We start from the raw sequence: 21906 nt of genomic DNA on the forward strand, positions 1-21906 counted from the left end.
AGTTTTTTTTTTTTTTTTGAATAAATGCAATCCCTGCCATTCAGACATCAATTTATTAGATTTCTATTCCTATGTATGTATGCACATACATACAGAAATCCAAGGTGGTGCTTCCCCTTATTTTCTCATAATAACCACCCTGTGAGGTCAATTGGATTGTGAATGGCTGGCCCAGGGCTAATCCAGTTAAATTGTTTTTCTTCCGGCTTCTTAACCACGTCACCAAACGAGGCCTCCCTCATAAAACATATAGGCTAAATTAAACCATGCTGGTTAGATTCCTTTTACTAAAAAAATAAATCTATCAAGACAAATTTTGAATGTTGACTTAGAAACCATCACAGCAACGACCCGTGTATGGAAGACATTTTTGTTGGGGCCTTCGAGAAATAAAATAGAATATGCATTTAATTCTAAGTGATGAGATTTTCTAAGATGGTGTTCATTTTTTATTCATTCATTCTGTCTTTAAACCTGCCCCTTCAAAAAAAAAAAAAGACACTGTCATACTTGAATGCTAACTATGCAAACTACAAATTGTTTCTAAATTAAGGAAATGAAGCCCAAGAACGGAAACAATAATTCCTGGATGGCATTGCCTATTCTGACCCACGGCAGGAGTAGGCAGCCTATTGATTTGTTTATGCATTCATCTATAGAAAGATTTGTATGTCACCACCACCCTTTCTCCTGCAGGGACCCTGGGTGGCATATATGAAATGCACATTTATTTTGGAAGCAAGCGTCCCAGATTTCAATGGGAACGATTCCAAGATATTATTTCATCATCCATGGGGAGACTACATTATTTCCCTTCAAGGTAGATGACAGCAAGTCTTTCATTTTATAATTCCAACGGTGATAATAGTCAAGTTCTCTGAATTAACTATTAATTTCAGCAGTACTGTGCCTGTGGCAAGCAGAACACAAAGCTGTGATGCATGGCTGCTTATCATGGGAGGGAAGAGAGCACAACTCAGAGCCAGCATAATTCAGCACCATCCGGCAAAAACAGAAATATTTACAGATTATGCCCTTGTTACAGAAGTCTTTTCTCTCTCCTCCCTTTCAGAAGATGGTGGAAAGAACATTTTGTTCTCTTAGCTTCAGGGCGACAACTTAACTTTCTTTGCCTTTTTTTTCTGAGGCAACTTTCCTGATGCATTTTTAAGATTTACAGCACAAAATGGTAGCCTAGGTGATTCATTTTCCTTAAATGCTCAGTGATATAATGGCTGCTTGGCTGAAGTCCAATACGATCCCAGGTAGGGACACCAGCTTAATGTAGGTCATTTGTTAAGTGCCTTCTGGAACCTGAGTTTAAAGACACCATGTGAATAGCAATCAAAATTACCGGCAACTGTGGTGGGATAGCTAAAAATTAATAAATTGATAGATTTTTCTCTTGGCTGGCCTTACCGGAGCAATTCTGAAGACCATGATGAAACAGGCATGGGGCCTATGATGAGAGTATTGGGTCTATATTTTAAAGCGCCTTGCCAGCTTCAGGACATCATCCAGAAAAGACAGAACATTTTTTAAAATAATATTGATTTGGAAGAAACATATTTTTTAAATTTATGTGACCAAAATTAATTGGACTGAAGGCACTTAACTTTGCTGGATAAATGCCCAGAGTGAGGACCCGAAGTATGAATTATGTTGTGGGGGTAGATCTACATTTTTTCCTGGTGCTAAGAGAAACACCCAAATACATTAATAATTGGAGATTAGATATTTGTGTGCTCAGCCATCAGCATCTGTTGTATTGAAAACTATGTCATCCCATTTGAAGGACTTCTTAAAATTAACCTTACAAGAATGTGTGGACAGCTACATGTACATTGAGAGCTTCTGCACCAAACACCAATTCCTTGTGTGTCTAATCACACTTGGCCAAATAAAGTATTCTATCTTGATATCACCACCACCCACCATCCAAATTATTTTCTTGACAACAGTAGAGCAATAGCTTATCATTGCTTTCTACCTGGATCCCCCCCCCCCTGCAATTCTCAGTCTGGCCTACGTGCAATGGAATGTGTGGGTGATCTTGGGGACGAGAGGAAGAGATGCTGCCTATGAAACCATCAGAGGAGAGAGGCAGGAGCCCCCAGTGGCTTTAATGGCCAAGAAGAAACTTAGGAAAGACTCTAATAGATCAAAACTAAAAAGTAGCCATGGGAAGCTTGTACCTTTTAATGTAATTAATGTATCCCATACAATAAAGTAGAGTTTGATCAACTAGTTATGTTTCCTGTCTGTTGCCCAGGAGGGCGAACACTACAATTCTGCGATTTTTTTTGTCTTCTATCTAAAGAGGCTCCAAACTCCTTAGCTTCTCAGTATCAGCCAAGGTCAGTTGCCCCTCAGATAGGGTTTGAATCAGGTAACAAGCAATGCAGACAATTAGAAAGAAAAAAGAACACTTGCATTTAAAAAAAATGAGCCTACAGTATATCCTGCCTAAAGGCCAATTGATGCTAATGGGGACGAGAGAAGTCAAGTGATGGTCCTTGTCTGCTTTTTCCTGTTCTGATCTTTTCCAGGATCTCTTTTGTAAAACCGTAGTAGTCATGGCTGAAAGGTTGGGAAAGAGGGGAGGGGGGGGGAGGAGGAAATAATATCCATTTTTATTTCTGGTTCCGTTCTGTAGGCTTATCCATGAGCAGGTTTCATGATATACATCTTGGGAGATGACAGGCCATATATCCTTGCCGCTTCTCAGTTGAGAATCATTCTGTTTCAAAAGAATGATTGTCCTTGGTGCCTTTCCTTACACAAGATCCTTTGTGTGTGTGTGTGTGTGTGTGTGTGTGTTGTCACTGTGGAAGTGATAGTTTTGCAAGATGCAGTTGGTGCTTAATAAGTACATGAAAAAGAATCTGGGGCAAAGTCCGTTGATTGTAAAGTGTGAGCATTTTGCAGCTGCAGGAGAAATAGGAGTTGCTAGAAAGACTCTAATTGCAGCTGGGTTTATTTTAGTCAGTTTTCTGACTAAAGCATATGTTTAGCATAGATTGGAGCATAGATAGCATTGCAATTGATTTGCGTACAATTGTTCCTTTCTCATCTACCAGGTTCTTTGGGAAGCAGAGTTTATAAGTGACCGTTCATGTCATCATCCCTTGGTACTGGTCTACCCTTGCGTCAATTTCAGAATTTATAGAGTATTCTATATTTTATAGAGAATAAAGGGAAAAGTAAGGTTCCCTTCACACACATGTGCTAGTCGTTCCCGACTCTAGGGGGTGGTGCTCATCTCCTTTTCAAAGCCGAAGAGCCAGGGCTGTCCGAAGATGTCTCCGTGGTCATGTAGCCAATATGACAAAGGTGTACGGAACGCTGTTACCTTTCCACCAAACTAGTCCCTATTTTTGAACTGCTAGGTTGGCAGAAGCTGGGACAAGTGACGGAAGCTTACTCCATTATGTGGTGCTAGGGATTCAGACCGCTCAACTGCCAACCTTCTGATCAACAAGCTCAGTGTCTTAGCCACTGAGTCACAGCGTCCCTCTTATATAGAATAAAGAATATTTTATTACAGAATCAACTCTCATTTATCAGGATTTTTCATGTGTCATATTATGTTCTATGACCTAGGTGCATTCACAATAAGAAGATATTGCTGTGAGAATTTAATGCTTGAAATGGACTATATGTATGGACTTTTCAACATGAGTCCAAGATTTAAAACACTTTAACGGATAGAAATGTCTCTCCTTAGATCCCCCCCCCAAAAAGAACGCCAGCCACCTGTATTCAAGGCGCGCTACCGCTGAGTCACTGACCAGTCCATGGGGCAGCTGATGCCCCTTTCCACATTTCTGACAGTCAAAAACCAGCCTCTCATTTCTGCTGCACAGTAAGGAAAAGAACATTGTATTTCTGCAGTTCTCTTTCTTCCAACTCCTCCCAACTGCCATTGTTTAGCTCTTATTTATCATACAACAGGAAAGCGCGCGGGGGGGGGGGGGAGGGGAGCTGTTAAATGATACAACAGTTGTGCTGAGGTACAATTAGGCTGTCATGCCATTTGGCCATCCTCTCTCCCTGAATGCTACTGAATGCTGAGAATCCCAAGTTTCTGGTGGTTGTTTTTTAAAAAAATATTTTCTAAATCTCTCTCTGTGTATATGTGTATTTTACAATTAACAAAACAACATTTAAACGTTGGAAACATCAACAATGATAAAAGAGATAACTCCAAACCAATTAAAAATACAAACTAATAATGAAAAGAAAAGGGAGGGGGGGGGGAAATCAACTGTTACAGTTTATACTTATGAACCGAAGTCTCTTGATGCAGCGACCAGAAACAATCCCATCTTCACTCATCTGTTTCTGGAAGGATGGAAAGGGGCTCATTTCTAAACCACCTTGAAGCAGATTCCAGAAGGTCCAAAGGAGCAGAATTAAGGACTTGGCTCTTTTGGAGGATTCTCTTCCATTCTTGCCCTGCCAGAACTTTACAACGTCATTCTTTGCTTGCTTGCAGGTAGCCCTCGACTTACAAAAGTTCATTTTGTGACTGTTCAAACTTACGTCACTGAAAAAAGTGACTTATGACCGCTTTTCACATTTACGACTGTTGCAGCATCCCCAAGTCACGTGACCAAAATTCAGAGGCTTGGCAGAGGGATCTACTTTGCAACCTTCTGACCAGCAAAGTCCACGGGGGAATCCAGATTCACTTAACAACCATGTTACCAACTTAACAAATGCAACGATTCACTTAACAACACTGGCAAGAAAGTTGTAAATGGGACAAACTCAATTAACAAATGTTTCGCTATAAACAGAAATTTAGGGCTCAATTGTGCTCATAGCTGAAAGGACTACATGTACGTATGTATATTTTTTACATTTTGAACCATTCATCTCCTTCAATGAGAGAATCTGGCCAGTGTACAGTAAAATGTTAACATACAAAAACAGGATATATAAAAGTAAACCTTTAGCGAGAGGCAAGGATGGTTCAAACACTATTAAAATCAGTTCAACAGTTAAGGAAGGGCTCTCAAGGCACCAGCCAGCCCCACTTCTCCTCTGGGCCTCCCCATGTGAGGCTGCAGAGCATGTTGTCATCCCTTCCAGGCCAGGAGGGCAGGAGCTGCCTCATCTCTGGGGGGGCAGAATATTCCTCAGGATGTGGGCCATTTCCAGAGCAGGGTCTCTCTATGGTATCCGCTACTCACAGTTCTTTAACCGACAGGATCTGCAACGTACCTTCCCTGCCTGATTGAGTGTGACGGGCCGAGGTAATGGAATTTAGGGTATAGTGTAATATAGGTAAGGGAAAAGTTCCCCTCACACATATGTGCCAGGGGGCTGTGCTCATCTCCGTTTCAAAGCCGAAGAGCCAGTGCTGTCTGAAGAAGTCTCCATGGTCATGTGGCCGGCATGACTAAATGCCAAAGGCGCACGGAACGCTGTTAACTTCCCACCAAAGGTGGTCCCTATTTTTCAACTTGCATTTTACATGCTTTCGAACTGCTAGAATGGCAGAAGCTGGGACAAGTAAAGGGAGCTCACTCCGTTACGCGGTGCTAGGGATTCAACTGCCAAACTGGTGACATTTCTGATTGACAAGCTCAGCGTCTTAGCCACTGAGCCACCGTGTCCTTTTTATAATGTAATACGGCGCTGAGCAAAAGGCCCCTGCCTAGTTATTACATAATATTTCTATTTTTTAAATGACCAGAGGCTTTCATATGAGAACATCCTCACCACTCTTCCCTGAGCTAAACACAATATTTGCCTGTAAATTGGTCTCCGAAGTTTCCCAGCTTGCCCATGGACCCGTCAATCAGAAACTATTCCAAGGCTGCAGCCTTCCGAGCCAGATCTCCAGCTTTCCAAAGCTTTGGAAGCCCAACTTGAATCTGTAGGCTGAGGCTGGGGAGGATGGGAGGCTGATACTCGTCCTTTGTTAACTTGGCCGGAGCCTGACTTGCCAGAGAATGCTTTCCAAGCCTTTTTCGTTCTTTAGCCCTTTCAGGAGATTGTGGACTTACCTATTTAGTTTCTAACTGCAAAGGCCCTTCCTGCCACGGATTCCATTTGCTGAGCAGAGGGCAAAGCAATTTACCATGCACTTATCTAAACATTTGAGAGTTTGCTTTGCTGTGCTGCGGAATGAAACACTGCAGCCTGGAAAACGGCAATTAATCGGAAAGATGGTTTCCTGCGTTTGCCGGTTTAAAAAAAACACACACACACAAAAAAAGAAACTCCAAACAAGCATAGCTGTGAGCAACACGGAGGATCCTTTTCTTACTACGGGTTACCCGGTTGTTAGAAACAGGCCAGAGAAGAGAATCCAGATGCTGTTACGAGCTGTACAATGGAGACGCCGTCAGAAGATGTGATGATGCCAGAGCTGTTTTATGGAGCAGAGCTGAAATTAAGAAACTAAGTTGTGTTTATGTTTGCTGGTTTAAACCATCCATGGTTCTGATAAACTAACACGAAGAACCGTCTTCTGAAAAGCTCGTAAGGAAAGGCTGGCTGGACCAGACCAAACCAGATTTAAGCCTAAATGCTAAACTGATTTGGGAGAATCCTGTTTGGGAACCCTGTTTGCACGTAATTCAGTCCAAGCGAATGAGCCGTGGTGGCGCAGTGGTTAAAGTGCAGTATTGCAGGCTAATTCTGCCAACTGCCAGCGGTTTGATCCTGACCAACTCAAGGTTGACTAAGACTTCCATCCTTCCAAAGTCATAAAATGAGGACCCAGATTGTTGGGGTCAATATGCTGACTCTATAAACTGCTTAGAGAGCTGTGGAGCACAGTGAAGCAGCACATAAATCTAAGTGCTAGGGCTATCATTGGACGGTTCCTAAAGGTAAAGGTTCCAGCCACTCATGCGTGCTGGTCGTTTCTGGTTCTAGGGTGGGTGGTGCTCATCTACGTTTCTAAGCCGAAGAGCCAGCGTTGTCCGAAGACGTCTCCGTGATCATGTGGCTGGCATGACTAAACACCAAAGGCACACGGAACAGTGTTACCTTCCCACCAAAGATGGTCCCTATTTTTCTACTTGCATTTTACACGCAAGCTGGGACAAGTAATGGGAGCTCACTCCATTATGCGGCACTAGGGATTCAAACTGCTGAACTGCCAACCTTCTGACCGAGAAGCTCAGCATCTTAGCCAATGAGGCATCACTTTTAAAACTTTTGTTTTCACAAAATATATCTGGGCACTCTTTTGTACTATTTCCTTGATTCTTCTGTAACCTATTTTGTGCCCCTTAAATATACTTTGGGAAATGGTTGTTTTTGAGCAAGATTAAGGACATGCATTAGAAAAGTTAACTCAGGTAATAGTGGTTGGAACTCCTGAAGTAGCATCGATTTCATTTGACCTGCAAACATTCCCCCCCCCCCCCCGGTCCTTCTCATCAGAAAGGAATGAGAAGATATGGCAAATAGTTTAACCTTCATCTGAATATTGGATGGGGTTCCTGGTGTTGAGAATAAGTGCTTGCCCCTGGACCATCCAATTAGCTTTGTGACTATTAGGCATCTAAAGAATAATACTATGTGCTTAATTTATTAATATTCACTGAGTCTTTAATAGCGATTTAAAGCAAATGTATTCTGTTGTTTCGCATTATTGAATGTTTGGGCTATTTCGTTCATGTAAATGAAAGAGGCTTTTTAAAAATCTGAATCATATTTTGAAAAGCTATTCACGCCTCCACCATCTAAAATTAAAAAAGTTCTGGATATAGGCATGTGACTCAAAAGTACATAATTTCTATTGACCTGTATTTTTATATGAGCTGTGGTGGCACAGTGGTTAGAATGCAGTTCGGCAGGTTACTCCTGCTGACCACCAGCTGCCAGCAGTTTGGAAGATCGAATCTCACCGGCTCAAGGTTGACTCAGACTTCCATCCTCCAAGGCCAGTAAAATGAGGACCCAGGTTGTTGGGGCAGAGGCTGACTCTGAAAACTGCTTAGAGAGGGCTGGAAAGGACTATGAAGCACCATATAAGTCTAAGTGCTATTGCTATTTGGAAAATAGTAAAAAAAATATTCTTTGAAGCCATCCTCACTTCTAGTGAGTGTAATTTGCTATAGCTTTTTTTGGCAGTAGTAGAGAAATGGTTCTTTTTTCTGTTTCTCTGAAAACTCTTCCATTGTTAGTCTAGCCAGAGTTATTCCATCCAAATAGTAAGGAGGCCATATCTGGCTCAACTTCTTGATATCAGTCAGAATTGGCTCGCTCATGGTTTCTCAATTTGAGCAATTTTTAAGATGCATTCAACTCTCAGAATTGCTTACTGGGGATTCTGGGAGTTGATGTCCACATTAGTTCAAGTTGTCAATATTTAGAAACTGACTTTGATGGTGACATGTGGCTCCAAGTAAGAATTTGTGCTTTTAGTTGGTGAGATTAATTTAGGTAGTCAAATATTACAATTGTTGTTATGAATATGAATATAACCAGGGATTATATTCACTTACCTTCCCTACCAGTTTGCAAATATGAGAATGCATGTGCTCCGCCCTCCGCGCCATGAGCTTTGCTTAAAAAAAAAGGCCTAAATGGGATGCTGTAGAGCCATGGCAGGTAGGCATTGCCAACCATGATTTCCGCTACCACTTTGGACGAACCGGTCAGAACCAGCAGAATACCACCTCTGAATATAAGAACAATTGTTAGCAAAATATGAAAGGGTTAAGTAGCAAACAAATGAAAACTCTTGCAATGTGCTTAGCTTAATGCAACTGGGGTAAAAAATATATATAGCTGTCAATTTGCAATCTTGCATTTAATTGAATAGTATCCTCAGTTTTTAAAAACTATTTACTAGTAAAATGGAATAATGGTTTCCCTCATAATCTGTAGGACTCAGATATGAACCTGGTTTCAGTTTTCTACCATATATTAAAACAAACAACTACAATCTGTATGACTGTCAACCAACCTTGTGTGGGCTTTTGTCTTATTATTCAGTAAGTTATCAAAATACTTTTATAGAATTTATCAACGTTTCAGTATTCCCACTCATATCAATGCTATTTTTGTATTTTACTATGGATATCGGTAAAGATATTTATCCATCTGTAATCTAAAGCACATTTACAATATAATCCGTATCACTGGATCTATTAAAAAAAAACTCGCTGAGGTTTTAAAATTTAAAAGGGAAATACAAATGACAAGCCAAAAGAGAGACCTGAATCTTTTTCTCCTACTGACTTTACGAAAGAGGATTATTAAGGCTTTGAAGAACTTTGCGCAATGGGACGAAGAAAAAATGATCAGAAACCAAATCCTACAATATTTGTATGAACTAAACACTGAGATTGTTAGAAGCAAAAGGAAGTAAAGTTGGTTTATTCGATCAATGTTAAAATAAGAGGTTTTACCTGTGCATGGAATTTCTGCTGGCATAAGGACTAAAAAGATGCTTTCTTATGGATTTGTTTATAGATAACGTATGAAAGGAAGAGATAAATGTTGGTAACCTTAAAAGGGGTGAAGAGTCACTAAATGTGCTTATACTTGTGATGAAGGTTGGAAATCTCTCAAACACACACACACACACACACACACGTATCTTTATTGTATTGCATTTCCCTCTTTTCTTTTTTCTTGCACTTCTTTCTCTTCTCTTTTTTCTTGGTTTGTATTAGATTTTACTACTATAATCACAATTCTTTTATATACACCACACTCATACACATCTTTCTGCATGTCTTCTTCTGTATTTCTCCTTTATTCTTCATGTAGCGCAACTCTACATTATTACTTATACTCCAGTTAACTGCATTTCTTTCATTTCTTCCTTTCAAAAACTGCCCTATTTTTAAAGTCAACTACAAAACCAGTTGGCATTTTTATTCCACAGAGTGTTTTCATTTCTTCTTGTCTAGAGGCACACAACTTTGATTGGTGAACAAGCTTATTCATGTTACAGGTAATTTATAAAGCTATCAGACAACACTGACCTCAACTGGCTTCTCTTTCTCATTTTTTCCTCAATATGTTGGTTGATTAAAAGTCTGTGATAAACAAAATTCAAATACTGAAATGAGCTGATTGCACAGTCATGTTTTTTTCATAGTATTTTTTTTGCTAGGAATGCTGCAAAATTTATTTGTTCATTTTTTCAAATTAACCTATTTCACTTCTCTGACAACTTTGTGGAATGGAGCACGTCTTCTGGATAACACACTTCTTAAATTTAGTAAAGCAGTTCTCAGTTAAAAAGAAATGCATAAAAAGGCACATTTTAAAGGAATGTTTAGGAACTATCTATCTTTTGGGGTAAATACATATAACATAAAGGCATGTTTAAAATAATACAAGACAGAATGATTTAATCTGCCTATCCTAATTTATTATGTGATATGAAAAAACAGATTAGAGAAAAGAGCCCTGCTTTCCCCACATTAAGAATCCTGTTAATGGAAGATCCTTCTGTTGCCAGATATGAAGATAAGCAAGAGCATTTAGGCTTATATGCTGCCCCATAGCATTTTACAGCACTCTCAGGGTAATTTACAATGTAGAAGCATCATTGCCTATTGCCCCCCCAACAATCTGGGTCCTCATTTTACCAAACCTGGAAGATTGGAAGGCTGAGCAAACCTTGAGCCCCCTCAGGAATGAACTCCGGGCTATGGGGAGAGTTAAGTCTGCAAAAATGAATTTCAACCACTGCACCACCAGAGATAAAGGGCTCCTGAAGATGTACGTTCCAATGAGCTCTTATGGCCGGGAGGAAGATTTCATGTGAACATCAAGAAGAATTTCTCAATGGTCAGAGCTGTCAACAGTGGAAGAGGCTGACTTGGGAAGTGATTCAGCGAAGAGGCTGGATGCTTTAGGAGTCTATGCTGGAGAAAAGGTTGGAATAATCCATCTCTAAGTTCACTTCAACCCTTAATTCCTATGACAACTTTATTCATATTTTTTTAAAAAAATCATGCCTTTATTATTGTTATAACTCAAGGCGGCAAGCATACACAATCCTCCTATTTACCCCACAATAACAGTAACCTGTGATTGGTGGGGGTGGTGGTGGGTGACTGCTGGCTTTCATGCCTAAATCAGGACTAGAACTCCCAGGCTCCTAATTTCTAATGTGGTACTTAACCACCAGATCAAACTAGCTTTTTTTATTGCTCAGCTTTTAAAAACTGGAGGTATAAAATGGTACGGAAGTCTATATCAATTGATTACTTTGCAGGACAGAGTACCGTGTTTCCCCGACATGGTCTTATTTCCTTTTGACTCCCGAAATAAGCACTTGGCCTTATTTTCGGGGAGGTCTTATTATTTTTGAGGTGCAGGAGGCAGCGAGCGGGGTCACCTCATGGCTGCTGCTGCATTGCAATATTTTCAGGGAGGGCTTATTTTAAGGCATGGACTCAAAAACCTGATTGGGCTTACTATCCAGGGAGGTCTTATTTTGGGGGAAACAGGATAGTATAGTTCCTGTTCAGTTTTACTAAAACAACCCCTAGACTTCCTGGGGAATGACTCTGACTGAATAACCAGCACATGAGACAGAGCAATTGCATTAAGTATATTTGCAAGTTTGTTGAAGTAGATCATCCAGTTTAACCTGTGGCTCAGTGCAGACCAATATTTATTTATTAAATTTATTTATGGATGGTGTATAAATGTATAAAATTTATATACCACCCATCTCATCTAGAGACTTACATCAGAGTAAAAATAGCAAAACAAAGCTTTAAAATGTTACGATCCCAACTATTAAAATGAAGATGGTAAGGAAGGGAGCAAAATACATGCAGTCCATTATCCTCCCCCCCCCTCCGAATGACATGCGCCCCCATAGGGGCCCTAGGCCAATTGGCCAAACCAGGTTTTGAGGCTCTTATGGAAGGTCAAGGGGTGGGAATGGCTCCTATCTGGCACCACCGTCCCAGAAGACGGGTGCATAAATAAGAGTGAGTTTTTTCTTTCCTTTTCATCCCATTATGATTCTTTTATGACATGAAGATGAGCAAAGGTACTGGAGTGAATGACATAATTGTGCATGGTTCATGGGAGTAACATCCATTGCATCTGCATTGTCAGCTGAAGGCACGTTATGCAAGGAGACTGGTTAACAAGCCTAAATTCCTTCCATACAGTCTGGGTAATGTTGGTTTGATGGAGGTCTTAAGCTGGCTGCACTACAGAAGTGGTTTTTCTTGCTTTTGCTCGCTGACTGAACTGCATGCAGTAGAGGCTTATTTCAGGCAGGGAGAATTCTAGGGGTGGAATTCAGCAGGTTCTGACCAGTTCAGCAGAAATGGTAGCGGAAATTTTGAGTAAATACCACCACTGGCTGGCCATGCCCCCATCTATTCTCTGCTTCCTGAGTCCCAGCTGATTGGGAGGAAATGGGGATTTTGCAGTATCCTTTCCCTGCCACGCCCACAGAACCGGTAGTAAAAAATTTTTGAACCCCAGCACTGGAGAATTCTCTCGTTATTCCTCATCTAATACACTGCTGTCAAACTTGCCGTATCATGTTGATACCTTGTGACATATCATGGCATTTTTTGCCTTCGAGGAGCTGGGGTGGCCGTGGCCTGCGCATGATCCATCCGGCCTATGGACCCCCAGTTTGACACTCCTGATCTAATACGTATCTCAAGATCTTGACAATGACCAAGGCCAAATCCTGTCACTTTTCCTCCATGACCTCCTTTCCTATGTAGCACAATATGTTTCCACTCTGACACTGTCACTAATACTAAACTAAACTCCCAACCCACATTCTGCATTCCTGATTACCGTATATACTCGAGTATAGGCCGACCCGAATATAAGCCGAGGCACCTAATTTTACCACAAAAAACTGAAAAGTTATGACTCGAGTATAAGCCTAGGGTGGGAAATGCAGCAGCTACCGGTAAATTTCAAAAATAAAAATAGATACCAATAATGTTTTTGAATATTTATTTCAAAGAAAAACAGTAAACTAGCGGTGTATTCAATGAAATACTTCACTCACCTCATGATGCTGATGTCCCGCTGTGATGATGATGTCCCGTGCAGCCGCGGGAGCGATGTCCCGCCTCCTATGACACACGGCACAGTGATTCCTATCATTGGATCACTGTACCAGAGGAGGTGGGACATCGCTATGTGGCTGCTTGCCATAACAAGGAGGAGGTGGGACATCGTTGCAGAGCGGCAGGAGGGGGAGGAAGGGGAATCGTAAGACAGCCCTGCATTACATTAGAACGTGAGGAGGGGGGATGGTGCGGTGCGCGCTGCGCGGCAAACTGACACAGAGGGAGGGGAAACTCACAGGGGCGCCGGGCCATTCACGAGCGTCACCCAGCGGCATGGCCCCGCCCCCTTTTCTCCTCCATTTCGGGCAAATTTTTCACTGACTCGAGTATAAGCCGAGGCGGCTTTTTTCAGCCCAAAAAGTGGGCTGAAAAACTAGGCTTATACTCGAGTATATACAGTACTCTGGTTTCAGAAAAACTTCCTGCAAAGAAAAAAAATAGAATGCTACGATCAGGGGGGGAAATGGCCTTACTTACCAAGAATCTCAAATCTCACTTGATTTCTTTTAAATAAGATTATTCTTTATTAATGACATTCATTGCTAATGCCAATGATGCAAAATGAAGACATTACGATCCTTCCTAAAAAAAAAGACAAGAAAAAGGAAAACCTATCCTTACAACCACAAAAGACTTCCTGTTTTCTAACGGTTGCCTTGTTTTGAAATTTTAGCACAATGAAACGGAGCCGATAACCACTTCTGCTTAGGAATATAATCATCTCAGAACCTTTTGCATCAGGTATCATGGAACCTGAATGGAAATATAATAATATCCTGGCTGCAATTATCTGTTACCAGAATCTTTGAATGTCTCAATGTCTGAATAAGACAAAATTTCAGTTGCTAAGAGAGAGACACTTATTAAGTGAGTTTTGCCCTACTTTACAACTTTTGTTGCCAGAGTTGTTAAGTGAATCATTTCAGTTGTTAAGCTAGTAACACGGCTGTTAAGTGAATCTGGCTTCCCCATTGACTTTGCTCATCCGAAGGTTGGAAGATCACCTGATCACATGACCCCACGACACTGCGATTGTCATAAATATGACAAATGTCTGAATTTTGATCACATGACAATATGGATCCTGCAATGGCTGTTAAGTGTGAACAATTGTCATAAGCCACTTTGTTGTAACAATGAACAGTCTCTAAATGAATGGTTGTAAGTCGAGGGATACCTGTACTAACAAAACAGTTTCAGAGAATGAACTGCACTCTTAAAAAAGAAGAGGAGGGCTGATCATAGCAAGCCAGGTTATACGGAAGATGCAGAAGAGAAAGGACAAATAGAAGACATCTTGCAGGCTTTGTGTGAATGCATAATAAAAACGTACAACTTACAGAAGCCGCTGTATTTAGAGTATTAAGGAGAGAGCTGGGTATTTCTGAGGATAGAAGAATTAAAATAGTACACAGTCAGATAAGCAGTATCAAAGATTGAGTTCCTCCGTGGTCCTTTAGAAACTACTGGAATAAGCATTATATCGATGCTTCTTAGAGGGCGAAGACTCAGCAACTTTGGGAGAACGGCAGTATACTCCATTTTTGCTGCGCAGGCAAGGCAAATAGAAGACAGGCGTGCTAATATGGGATTTATTATATGTCACAAATACATATTTTGGTCAAAAATTAATGAACTCACACTGTAGTCGGGGGCAGATTTTCTCCTGTATTGACTGCAGGGGCAGAAACACAAAGCGTCTATGCTTACATAAGGGAGTTTAAGAAATAATATTTATTCTGCACAGTTTCTCTGCCTCATTTATTCCGATGTCCCCTGGGGATCCTGTTCTCTCTAGTATCTTTAAAATTTATACAAAGGGCACATTTTGGCAGGCGAAGCGGCTCTTGTGCAGGTGCTAGAAAAGCTGTTCTGATTAAATTCCTCTCTTGGAAACGCTTGGAGCCCATCACTTGAGTTGCTGGTGGAAGCTGCAGTTCTAAGAGGAACTAATGGAGATACCCCAAATATTTACATGACATTGAAAAAAGAGAGTCTGCCCAAAACAGACCATGCTGTAACTCAAAACGAAGCCTGTACATTTTATTATCCCATGGTAGAAAGTCAGCACCCTCTCCCCTCCTAGCATAATGAAATGTTATGGGAAATATTAAAAAAGGCAGAATATTATATTTCCCCTGGATGAGAAATGGAGAAACCTGCTCCTGGAGAACTGAGCCCCACTCCCTGCCCCCAGCAGACACCTACAAAACAAAAGACGTCCGCTCCAGGATGATGGGATTATCCTCCAGGGCAAAGCCATTCAGCCATAATAGGAAATTGCCCTTCACTGCATCCCCCGGCAAGATTCAACCAAGTCTGGGACATAGAGAGCCTATGAAATGAGCTATGACCCCTGCCTAGTCCACTGGGAGTCTGACAACAACCAATAGAATACATTTCTTGCACAGGAACAGGACGCTCAAGGGCAAGGCCCAAGAGAGGGTATCAATAACACTCTCTCCACTCCATGTGTTCAGCTGCACCAGGACCACATGCTTAATGGTTCTGCTCCATTAAACCACCTTTCCAATCAGCCTTCATGTTTCCAGTGCCTTTCTCCTCCCTTGGAACTGAACCCACGTGCTTATTTTTCCCCAACACCACGTCAAATCAACTCAAACAAAGAATACAGGAAAAACGATTCACCTTTTATTCTGCTCCTACAGTGAGTACTTTTTTAAAAAACACCACCACCAGAGATATGATGGGGAAAGCCAATCTTTTCCAGTTTTCCTATCTTTGCACACCAAACAGTGTGTTCCTCTCTGCTGCCTGTAAATTGGTCTCCGACGTTTCTCAGCTTTCCCGTGGTCCGATCAATGAAAAGAGTTTCTGAGCTGTGTTCAAAGTGAGTTAAGCTGGAAAAAAAAGAAACATCAGACTTCTGTACTTCAAGTCACAGCTTTTGCAGTCCATGTTGTTAGCCAACCTCTTAAATCAATGCTGGAACTTGCTGGCTTGTAATGTGGCCACTCCAAATTTCTTGGAAGAAAAACAAAGTGAAATGGACTTCACTGAAGCCGTTGGCTGAGAGCTCTGGGTGCACGAAAAACGAAAGTCACAAAAAAGCAAACAGAACCCAACCCAACCGCCCCCCCCCCCCCCCTACCATTAATAGTCTCTCCATGAACCTGTATCCTCTCCAAGGACATATTTCTCCCCAAGTATTCTAAGGTTTAATTCAAAGTTTTAGATCTTAGCTCTGTACAGATGGAGATTCTCATTCGGCTCATTTCCTGTCCTCCCTTCCAGGAAGGATATCTGTAATCCAGTAGCGAAACAAAGAAGATATTGCCGTGACTTGATCTGCGAAAGACAAAAACATATTATTCACGAAACGTCACAGAGTTTTTAGCAAACCTGTATCTTACGATAGAACTAAAAGTCTTTGCAATTCCTTGAATGAAGCATTTCAAGAATCTTGATAACTGCTCTTATAAATGTTCTTATATATAAATTATAAATGCCTGTTCTTCTTTCTTTCTTTTTTTGCATTGAATTACACAGTTTTAAAAAAAAAAACCACAAGCTTGATCACACAAAGAAGTGGTGCCCTGCTTGCTCCTAGTCCTCATGAAGTGCTAGGTTTTGAAACAGCAGACCTCTTGCCAATTTCGTGCTTTGCAGTCAGTTGCAATGGCCCCATCCCTTCCTAGGAACCACCCACATTTTGGAAAGGGTGGAAGAAAGCCACGAAGAGAAACACTGGGAATAACTCGGAAAATCAGGAGAAATGGCACCCATTTTAAACCCAGCCCAGGTCAATTTGGTGGCCACCAAACAGCTGCAGATTGCACGGCCAAAGGAAGAGGATGGCGGGCTTCCTAACTCCAAACAGCTACAGCGGCAGGCAGGAATTCAAGCAGCCAAGCGCAGGGCTGGGTCTGGCCTGGCGCAAACCCAGCGAAGGGGGCGCCTGTCCCAGGGCGTCACAAGCTTCCTTTTAAAGGTCCCAATAAAGATTGCAAAGATCCTTTTCCTTTCAGTCTTCAGTTTTACTGCCAGTCTTGCCCCCCTTCTCCTTCTGGGGGAATAAACATTTCCCCACCTTTGCCTGCCAGGATACCTTATTTTTTATTCTCCTTTCTTTCTCTCTGCCTCTGCTTCTTCATTTCTTCTCCCTGAATGCCTTCTCATTCTTTACTCCTGGGAGGCAGCCCTTGCTCGGATTTCAAAAGCTCCCTGGAAGGCCTGACCCTTTCCAGTTTTAGCTACGCTCCCGCTGCCAGCAGGAAGGCCCTTCAAACATTATTCCGGAGGGACTGCGGCCTTTGAAAAGAGGCCACCAAGAACAGCTCCATCCCTCCTTTAAACTTTGCTTAAACTGATCTTCTAGATAGGCCTCCTAGTTCCTGCTCTGACCTAGGTAGGCTTCCCCAGCAGCACAAAGCCGAATCCTCGCCCCGATAAACCGCTTCTATTTAATTTACAGTGAATTCCTCTCCAGCAAAGTCCCCGCCCACAGTCTTTCAGGATAGTTCTCAATTACCGACCTTCACCAGGCTTGGCGAGTGGCCAAGCCGATATCTTTCTGACGCAGCAATACTTGGCAAAGAGTGCAGGAATGAACTAATTGTCTCCTGCAAACTCCACTCCCCTTTCACTCCTCTTTTATTCCCTATGGGAGGGGCCATTCACCGTCCACCCGTGGCTTTACTCCCAAGTCGACTCCTGTTCTTTAGCTGTTTCCTTCACCTGGCAACTGCGCATGCGCACACTGGGAACAGGCTGCAGCTGTTCTTCTGCCCCACTGATGTCTGACTCTGAAGGCAGCTGATAACTATCAGACAGCCCTGGCCCCCTCTCCGCTTCCGGCGCAGATCACTCGTCAGAGCCTTCCCTGGATTCCAGGACTGGCCAATGTTCCTCCCCAACCTCCTCCCTCTCCGAATCTGCTGCCAGCTCTGCTGGCTGCCCACAACAGTTTCTTACTCAGAAATCTCTCTCAACATCTGTTTCTCCTATTCTCTCTCATTTGAATCTTTAGCTCAAAATCCCCTCTGATTTTGCATTCTGGCCTTTCACATCTATGCCTTTATTCTTTAAAATAGCAATCAGTACGTAGGCAAAATCTTGTTTGGTTTTAAACTTTAGAGTGATAAGTAATTTACACATTTTATCAATGAAATATGATTAGGCACAACTGTGACCTGCCCCAAGTTTGTTTACTTAAAATCATGTTGTTTCCAGGTATGCAAATGTATGCAAATCTTATTTTTATTTTATTTTTGCTAATAGGTCAGAGAGAAAAAAAAGAATACCTCTACATGTTATACAAGCCGTATTATGCAGAATTGTTGCTTGCCGGGACATTCCTTGAATATCCGATGGAAGGCCACATGCATGAAAAATGTGGGGACTTACATCACAGGCCCAGAATAAAACCCAGTGGAATATTAAAACTGCAGGCACAGAGGAGGCTATAATACTGATAGCCAGCATCCGTCTCTGCCAACCATGCAATTTGAATTCTGCATACAAATGGCTGGCAAACCCTGGGTTTGTTCAGACTAGTTAATTACACATCTGTTTCCCTGAAAATAAGACCTCCCTGGATAATAAGCCCAATTGGGCTTTTGAGCGCATGCACTAAAATAAGCCCTTCCCTAAAATATCGCAATACCGCAACAGCCATGAGCTGACCACGCTCGCTGCCTCCTGCACCTCAAAAATAATAAGACCTCCCCAAAAATAAGGCCAAGTGCTTATTTCGGGGGTCAAAAGAAAATAAGACCCTGTCTTATTTTTGGGGAACCATGGTAACTGCTTGAGGGACCAAAGAAAAAATTACAGGAACAGTACAATAAAAGTGAGAAAAAATATCACAATATCCCGGAAGAGGATAAAACCAAACTACTCCCATATGTATCACGTACAAGAAGTCAGGGACCAGGATATTCAAAAATACAGTACTACAAGTTTATTTCATGCTACTTGTTCAGAAGAATCTGAACTACTAAGGGTGCCAGATAACCGTTAAAGGACTTCAAGGGGCCTGGACTTATGTTTCTTATGGGGGTGTAGAGATTCCAAACCGATGATGCATTCAGCCCCACCCTCGAATTCAGCCTCTTACATGGGAACATAAAGACAAATGCTGCAGACATATCTACAAAGTCACCAGGTATCAAATTTGATCTGAGGACACCTTTACCTGTGAGATTCACCGTAAGCATAAAGGAGATGATACCTTACAGGCAACAGCTACAAGAAGACCTAACCCACCCCCCCCAATTGAAAACAGACACAAAATCTTATTACAGAAAACCATCACCAGGCAGTCCTCAACTTAGCAAAGCTACTGGGGTGAGCGACGCTACAGTGACAGGTAGTCCTCAACATGACAATTCAACCCAAACTTTCTGTTGCTAAGCAAGACAGCTGCTAAGGGACTTTTGCCCCATCTTATGACCCTTTTTTGCCACTGTTGTTAACTGAATCCCTGCAGTTCTTGAGTTAGTAACATGGCTGTTAAGAGAATCTGGCTTCCCCGTTGATTTTGCTTGTCAGAAGGTTGGAAAAAGGGATCGCATGACCCCGGGACCCTGCAATTGTCATAAATACGAATCAGTTGCCAGGGATCTGAATTTGGATCATGTGACCATGGAGATGCTGCAACGGTCATAAGTGTGAAGAATGGTCATAAGTAATTCCCCCCAGTTCTGTTGTAACTTTGAAAGGTCACTAAATGAACTGCTATAAGTCGAGGACTACCTGTAGTCACAGTTCTGTTATTTATAGCAGGCCCCCCCCAATCTTTCCAGCTTGGTGGCCAACCTGGCATGGGGTGTGCGTGTGAATGGCAGATGCACATGTGCATGCACAGCTCCATATGTGTGAGTGGCATGCGCGTGGGCGCCCTCCACTTGCGCGAACAGACTGGTCCATGAGGTGGTGCTTCCGATCACCCACAAAGCTCCCCTTGCAGGTGAAGTTCCACTCCTGCGAACGGAGGGCGCTCGTACTAGCGTGGGTAGCTCCACTTCCACCAGCTGAGGGCGCTTGTGTGCAGGACTCCGTCCAAATGAATGGAGCTTTGCACACTTGTGCAAGTGTTCTCCACTCACGCAAGCACTCTCTGCTCACACGAGTGGAGCTTTGTGCATGCGCGCTTGCCCACCCCTCGTGAGAGGGGAGCTTCACGTGTGCATGCTTGCCCATCTCTGCCACGGTCTGGTTTCAAACAGGCCGCAGTCTGGTAACGGGCCACGGCTAGGGGCTGGGGACCCCTGATCTCTAGTTTTATGTTGGATTGGTTTGCTCCCAGAAAATAAGAACTGCATAACTGCAGCCACCCATCTATCTGGTGCAACGTTTATTAAATGCTAAACATCTTCTGCATGCTTCAGTTTTTAAGGTAGCACCATTTGGTTTCTCTTTCTTTGGATATGATTTCTACTACATGGAAGGCAATGAAGAAAACTGTTCACGGCAGACAGGATATAAACATCCATTACTAGTGTAGAGAATTCACAGAATTATTAGAAGATTGTTCCCTAGTTTCTTTCTGTTAAATGCTTAGAAGACGTTTTTAGCTCTTTAGTGGGTGATAATTTCCAAGGCAACACGAAAAAGGACTATTTTTGACTTGATGCTTGCTGACAAGAAAGAAAGGAAGTGTTAACAGTCTGGCTTCAAAGAAGAGGGGATCTTAAGGCCAAAGACATCCAGAGTGAAGGGGGATAACTTCTTAATACACTCCTTGAGATCATGATATCCCAAATTTAAAAGATCTCAGGTGCTGTGGGAGTGGCAAGCTGGCACTGGAGAGGAAGCAGATCCCAAATGTACACGTGAAATGCTGCCCATTTCCCCGTTCCCTTTGCATTTCCCTCATTACCTTCATATTCCAAGCAATCTCCTTCATTTGGCCAAGAGTGTGATGGGAAGCAGCTGGCTGAACAATGAATTCATACAACCACAAAACCTTTATCTCGGAGAAGAAAGAAACTCACATTTATACCTGGGAAGCAATATATTTTCCATATGTTTATTTATTACAAAAGAGTTCGGTTGGTTCCGTGCCTGCCTTAATAACCAGAGAGTGGATGCTTCCCACTCGCACAGCACCTAAGATCTTCAGATTAAGATTCGGATTAAGTGATGGTCACGAGTCTTCCCATTTTGAGGGTTCAGAAAATGCCATCAATTTTCTGTGATTTCAGCAGTAGGGAAATATTACATCTCTTGGGTGCACAGTGTGGAGCTGCCTTTCAACCTGTTGTTGAGCTGCCAAATCCTTCCTGCTACTATAAACAAACCATAAGCAAATATTTAAAGACCATTCACCCTCTGAGGTTACTGAGAGCTAGAAACAAGTACTTATTCTTATTGAGCCACAGTGGTGCAGTGGTTAGAGTTCAGTGCTGCAGGCTACTAACTGTTGACTTCCGGCTGCCTGCAATTCGGCAGTTCGAATCTCACCAGGCTCAAGGTTGACTCAGCCTTCCATCCTTCCGAGGTGGGTAAAATGAGGACCCGGACTGTTGGGGGCAAGAGAGGCCGACTCCGTAAACCGCTTACAGAGGGCTGTAAAGAACTGTGAATCGGTATATAAGTCTAAGGGCTATTGCTATTCCAACTGTACCAACAACTCTACCATACTTCCAAGGCCAACATGCTGAAAATTTCTCGAGGAACAATCTACTAACATGAGACACACGTAGACTGGATTAGTAGTATGGAGGTTGCCAAAGTCTTCAGAATAGATCCAAAAAATGTGAGCGAGCACAGCATCAACAGAAACTTTGCCTAGAAAGCAAGCAACCATTACTTTATTTTTTAATCTCAAAAGGGACCTGACGGCCCATAAGGTTATCAGTCATGAACATGGGTGCCACATACAGCA

The 21906-nt window shown here is 42.3% G+C and overlaps 1 protein-coding gene across 1 annotated transcript in view; it reads right to left on the reverse strand.

Annotated features, from left to right (window-relative positions):
• Window positions 1-15694: 15694 nt before the first annotated feature.
• Window positions 15695-21906, reverse strand: part of ERICH1 (glutamate rich 1) — a 77340-nt gene continuing 71128 nt past the window's right edge. The window contains exon 6 of the mRNA XM_032216385.1: window positions 15695-16364. Within this exon, the coding sequence (XP_032072276.1) occupies window positions 16288-16364 (77 nt within the window). The 3' untranslated portion in view covers window positions 15695-16287. The remainder of the gene's footprint in view (window positions 16365-21906) is intronic.

The sequence above is a fragment of the Thamnophis elegans genome, chromosome 4, assembly GCF_009769535.1.
Source record: "Thamnophis elegans isolate rThaEle1 chromosome 4, rThaEle1.pri, whole genome shotgun sequence".
NCBI classification, from domain to species: Eukaryota; Metazoa; Chordata; class Lepidosauria; order Squamata; family Colubridae; genus Thamnophis; species Thamnophis elegans.